Source organism: Piliocolobus tephrosceles, chromosome 1 (assembly GCF_002776525.5).
Source record: "Piliocolobus tephrosceles isolate RC106 chromosome 1, ASM277652v3, whole genome shotgun sequence".
Classification (NCBI taxonomy): Eukaryota; Metazoa; Chordata; class Mammalia; order Primates; family Cercopithecidae; genus Piliocolobus; species Piliocolobus tephrosceles.
The window spans coordinates 178,327,662-178,333,651 of NC_045434.1; the positions used below are offsets into that span (position 1 = coordinate 178,327,662).

At 59.2% G+C, this 5,990-nt stretch overlaps 1 protein-coding gene across 1 annotated transcript in view; it reads right to left on the reverse strand.

Annotated features, from left to right (window-relative positions):
* B4GALT2 (beta-1,4-galactosyltransferase 2) overlaps window positions 1-4,556 on the reverse strand; it is a 10,177-nt gene extending 5,621 nt beyond the window's left edge. The window contains exons 1-5 of the mRNA XM_023221398.1: window positions 4,193-4,556; window positions 3,749-3,984; window positions 606-796; window positions 261-383; window positions 43-147 (exon numbers count right to left, since the gene is read on the reverse strand). Coding sequence (XP_023077166.1) covers window positions 43-147; window positions 261-383; window positions 606-796; window positions 3,749-3,984; window positions 4,193-4,505 — 968 coding nt within the window. The 5' untranslated portion in view covers window positions 4,506-4,556. The remainder of the gene's footprint in view (window positions 1-42; window positions 148-260; window positions 384-605; window positions 797-3,748; window positions 3,985-4,192) is intronic.
* Window positions 4,557-5,990: the final 1,434 nt, after the last annotated feature.

Here is a 5,990-nt window from a genome sequence, read left to right on the forward strand (position 1 = left end):
GGGGTCACCTCTGGGGAGTAAGGGTGAGGGTGCTGGGGTCACCTCTGAGGGTTGGGTTCGTTATGCTTGTCGCGGTCGTGCTTGATCATGCGGTAGCGGCCGATTCGGATGTCTGGGCGTGAGATCTTCATCCCAGTCAGGGAGATCCTGAGGATAGGGTTGGACGGGCTAGAACAGGCCCCAGGAAGGGCAAGGAACCCCACCCAGTCTGTGCCTCACCCCCACCCACCCAGCCTATTCCCCATCCCATGCTTACTCACCGGTTGAAGATGTCATCATCCTCGCCACCCCAGCCCCAGTACTCGTTGGGGAAGCCATTGATTCTCAGAAACTGAGCCTTACTCAGGCCTGACACACCTCCAAAGTAGCCAGCATAGGGCAGCCTGTGGCATGGGAAGTCAGGTGTCAGTAAGGGTCCCAAGGAGACTCCAGGGGAAGAACCAGAGACTGGGTTGGGGGGAATGTCCAATGGGGTCCAGGGAGGATCCAGCCTCGCCAGTGGGGTCTGGGCCGGGGCCAGGAGCAAGCAGGGCCCTGGGGCTGGAAGTGGGTCTGTGTCTGGTAGGGGCAGGAGGGCTGGGTCTAGTTGAGAAGACAGCCCTCACCGGAAGCCAAACTTGTCCATGGCAATGGCAAAGTGGCGGGGTTGGTCGCCGCAGCGGTATAGGTTGCGGTCATCCATGGGGACCAGGTCCACATCGCTGAAGATGAAGCAGTCATAGGCGGCATCCTCCTTCAGCGCCTCTAGGAAGCCCACGTTGAGCAGCTTGGCCCGGTTGAAGGTGTCCTCACCATGCTGGGTGAGGGGAGGAGCAGATCAGCTCTGGGCCTGTGACCAGCAAGCACCTGCCCTTTGCCACTCTCCAGAGCAGCCTCTGGGATTTACCAGTCCCCTCGCTGCCTGGCTCCTCCAGGCTCTCAGGATCTAGTCCAGCTTCTCGACCGGGATCTGGCCTGCAAAAGCCTTTCACATGTGGCTCCAATCTCCTCTCTGGCCACTGCCCTCATATCCTGAGGCCCAGCCACACAACATCCCTCAGCAGCCCCAGAATATGCCAGACTCTTCCTTGCCTCCAGGCCTTGGGGTTAGCAGTACCTGTGCTTGTCACACTCAGGGCTGGAGCGGCTCCCCTGACCAAACTTCCCCACCCCAGTACACTTATTCCTTCCTTCTCATGGGCTTCCTTTATGCCAATACCCAATGACAACGATGGGTGGAGTTCTCATCTCATTTGCTCATTCAAACACGCCCTGCGGCTCTCTCTCCTTTGTGCTAGTGGGGATTCTGGAGATGGCCAGCCCTGGTCCCATTCCTGTTGTGTATAGAGTCATGCAGTGAGACAAACAACGAATGCCCCAAATGACCAGTGTCTAAGATGCAGGAGCCATGGGGACTGCGCCAGGAGCCTCAGGCTCCCTGGAGCTGCATCCAGCTGCCTGGGCAGCCTCTGAGACCACGACATGTCTGGGCTAGAGTCACTTGTCTCTCCAACAAAATGACAAGCAGAGGGCCTACAGGCAGTCACAGCCCAGTGAGTCTGGGGTCCCCTGAGAATTGGGGCTGCAGGAGTCCTGGCCATGCAGGCCTAAGCACCAAACTCTGGACTAGCAGGGAGCATTCAATGGGAGAAGCTGACCCCTGAGCCCCTGCCCCAACCCACAGCCTCCAGGCTAGAGCCAGAAAGCTTCCTGGAGAGGGGGTCGGTGAGCGGCCTTTCTGGAATGAGTGGAGAGAAAGGCCCTCCTCTCCACCAGCAAAGCCACTGCTGGAAGAGGTGGGAGCTGCTCCCCTCTGGAACCCTGACCTGCCCAACCCCACCGGCTCTCTTCCCTCCCTCTCCTGCACCTCCTCTTCTCCCAGCCCTTGGAGAGACCGTCACTTTCCTCCCGGCTCATCAGCACTCCTTCTGACCTCTCACTAGCAAGGAGCCCTGTGTCTCTCCCACATGGCTCATAAACATGCTCAATCCTCTCCCATCTGAAAAAACAAACCTCCCTCCAGCCACCATCCTACCTTTTGCCTTCCCTTCTCAGCAGGAATTTTTTTTTAAAAGAGTTGTCTCTAATTGGTTACTTCCATTTCGTCAAATCCGATTCCTTCTTCAACCCACTGCAATCTGCTTCCGCCCCCACTATGCCCCTGAAATGGCTCTCGCTGGGCCCACCTTGTTGCTAAATCCACTGGACGAGTCCTGGTCCACATCCCTCCTCACACCCCCACAGTGCCCATGCAGCTGCCATGTCTCCTTCCTGACACTGACTGCCGGGTTTCCGGGATCCCACACTCCCCTAGGTCTCCTCCGGCCCTTCTGGCCAAGCCTCTCAGCCTCTGTAGTGGCCTCTTTCTCCCTCCATCCCTGAGGTGCTGGCTTCTTCCTCTCATGGCCCTTGCTACCTGGCAGGTCAGACGTTGTTGGTTTTAGGGACCAGACCGTCTACATCCTGGTGCTCCCAGATCCCTCTCTCCACTGCAGACCTCCCTTCTGGGTCCAGACTCATTTGTCTAACTGCCTGCTAAACATGTACTTCCCACAGGCACTCAAACTCATCACACGCAAGAAAGGCTTCAGAGTCACACTCCCCCAGAGCTGGCCCAGCTCCTGTGTCCCCATCTCACTCACAGGCACAGCCATCCCCACAGCCAACAGCTGAGGCGGAAACCCTTGCGCTGTCCTGACGTCGCTCTTTTCTAACTCTCCACTACTTGCGCAACATCCCCACTTCTTCCCCGCAACTCCCACCCCACTCATCCGCAGGGTCACTGCCTCTCTCCTGGGCATTGTCCTCTCTTCCAGATGGGCCACCTTGCCTCTAATCTCCCCTTTCCATCCAAGCTCCACATGCAACCAGAGCAACCTTTCTACAAGGCAAACACGCAAGTCACTCTCCCCTTACAACCTTACATGGTGCCCTGCCACCTTTGCGCTGGACTTACTGCCAGCATGCCTCCCAAGACGCTTCTCAGTTTGGGAGTTTGGAGACGCCTCCAACTCCTCCAGCCTCATCTTTGCTACCCAGCCCACATGCTGGACATATACTCCACACCTCAGCCAATAATTTGTGAACGCAAGGCCAGTTCTCTCACTGGGCCTGCACCCTCCAAGTCCCTCTGCCTAGAATGCTGGCTTCTCTAGACCCTGATGCCTGTTCATCCCTCAAGCCCCATCTCAGCAACTGCTTCCCAACCCCAGGGCTGGGCCAGGGCCCTCTGTGCTCCCACGGCCCCCTGCTCCACCTCCACTTGCACCCCATCATATGGGAGGGACCCAAGTCCAAGACTAGGAGGTCTCTGTGGTCGGGGGGTGGGGGGGACCTGCATCAGAAGTCCCTTCTGGGAGCCAGTGGCCAGTCCTAGCCAGGCCCACCAAAAGCCTTAAGATGCTGAGCTGAGTGCCCTGGCCTCAGCTGTGGCTGGCACCTACCCCAAAGGGTTCTGCAGGCTTCATCCTTCTTTCAGGGTCTAACTCCCTCTCCTCAGGGCCCTCAACACCTCCTCCTACAGCATACCCTAGGCCTGCACCACCATGGGGTGAGGCCTGCCAAGGCTAGAGAGTGGGGCTCAACCCCTTCGGAGACCATGCACACCCCTGCCAGTGTGCATGCCAACATTCACCTGTGCACACTGACAAACACAGACTACCCATGCCCAGGTCCATCCACATATCCACATGGCCATGGGCAGACAAGGACCCACAAATGCCCCAACCCACATATACACCAACAGGCACATGGGCCCCCACATGGGCACCTGGTTGATGACATAGACACCGTAGCGCAGCCGCTGCCGCCTCAAGATGGGGTGTAGATAGTGGAGCCAGTAGCGCAGGTGGTGTTCCCGGTGTCTAAAGGGGATGATGACCGCCACCGTCTGGGCTGGGGTGCAGTCGGGCGGTGTGTATCGGCCACCCATGAGCACGCCTGGGTTCTCCCTCTGCACCCGCTCCAGGGGCATGGGTGAGGTGAACTCGATCAGCAGTCTGCCCACTGCAGGCAGGACAGTGTCAGGAATCAGGCCAGAATCCACAGATACCAGCCCCCACCCTCAGCCTGGGGGTGGGCTAGGGAACCCCAAGAATAGCCCTCTTACAACAGACCTGGACCCTTGGCACCCCCATGGGTCCGGATGCCATTTCTCTAGTCAAATCAATAAAACACTGTTTCCCCACAGGCAGGCCCTACCCTCCAGGCTCACCAAGACCAGGTGGCGAGTCAGGACAGGGTGGCAGCATAGGAGCCGTGGGACCGGGCCGGGCACTGGGGACCTCAGGGAGCCCGGAGCTAGACGCGGTGGCGTTGGGCCGGGAGCAGTTGCTGCTGCTGCTGCTGCTGCTGGCAGCTGGGTGGAGAGCACGGGCAGGGCCTCGGGCACTGAAGCGGCTGAAGAAGGCCAGGTGCTGGGCGTAGACGTCAAAGTAGAGGATGACGGCCACAAGGAAGTGCAGCAGGCAGAGAAGGAGCACAGCCTTGCAGACGCGCTCCAGCGTCCCCCCCAGCAGTCTGCTCATCCCGCAGGCGGCCGCTGGCCCGCCCAGTGGGCCCGGGCATCCGGCTGCCGGCCTGAGCAGGGTGGGAGGGAAACAGATCCAGCAGGTCAGGGCAGGACAAGCAAGGCTGCCCACCTACCTCCCACCCAGCTGCCCACAGTCGTGGGCCACACCTCACACTGACCTGCTCATACCTTTTCCTGCTCACAGACTCACGGACTTACCTGCAGACACCCAGGCACAGTTCCCGGCAACTCAATACTCACATCCTCAAGCACACCCCACTACTAAGCCACATACAATTACCTTCCTCCACCTCACGGACACACACACTCAGGCACTCACCCTTATTGCACAACTCTAAACACACTCACGCATTCCCAGGAACACAGACATGTGAACTCTGACCACACTGGTTTGTACCTAAGCATGGAGACATGTTTACCTATAGATCCCCATGTGCCCCTGTGCCTCTGAGAACACACACCCCACAGGGCAGCATCCTTAACCCAGAACTCATGGCTTTGGGAAGAGGGAAGAGATGGAATACTGTGCAGCTACCATGGAGGAGCACCTTATACTCATGACTGCACTTAGTCCTTCCAGGAGCCATGGTGGGAAGTGGTTTGGTCATTCAGATCCCAGGCCAGGCCAACTAGGACCAGACTGGGAAGTTGCCCTCAGCATCCAGGGGGCCCAAATACAGACTGGATGTCTACAGAATCCCTTCCCACTGGAGCAAAACGTCAAACTATGGGGCGGGGCAGGGGACACTCCTCGCTTAAGACCTCAAAGCCAGCCCCTTGGGACTGGGACCAAGACTCTGGGCCCTGTCCAGCACAGCTGGTTCTGATTCCCGGAACCGGATGCTTGGGCCTGGAGACAGGCACAGCACCGGGCATGGCAGGAAGGGGTCTTGCCTGGGCGACGACTCCAGCTGTGGTTCCAAGAGAGCAGCAGCCACTTCTGGCAGTGCTTCAGGGAGCAGGGCGAGTCTCACAGGCACACAGAATCACAGGGACAACCTGGTCCCAGCTAGTCACCCACACTCAAACACACAGAGAACTACAGTCACAGACACACCCGGGTGACAGTAACACACGAAGTCCCACACTCACAAACAAAGCCACTGCTCCTGGACTTCCACAGCCATACATCCAGACTCCCAGGCAGCTCACATCCAGACACACGTGCAGACATTCCCACTCTCCCTCCAGCGCAGGGGTTCTGGGTCAGGCTGGTGGCCAGGCTGAGGGGTACGTTTGGGCGGGGCTGGCAGGCTGAACACGTGGCACCCGGGGAGGGGCAGGCCGCACAGTCCGGGTGGGTGTGGAGCCTGGGGGCAGGGGAAGTGGGTGGAGGGCACCCGGGGATGAGGCAAAGGCCAAGGGGAAACGTGTATGGAACGCCTCCCCGGGCCACGAGGCCGGGGCGAGCGAGGACAATGAGGGAGGCCGGCTGGACGCGGGCGGAGGAGCCCAGGAGGGGCGCCGGGTGGGGGCGGGG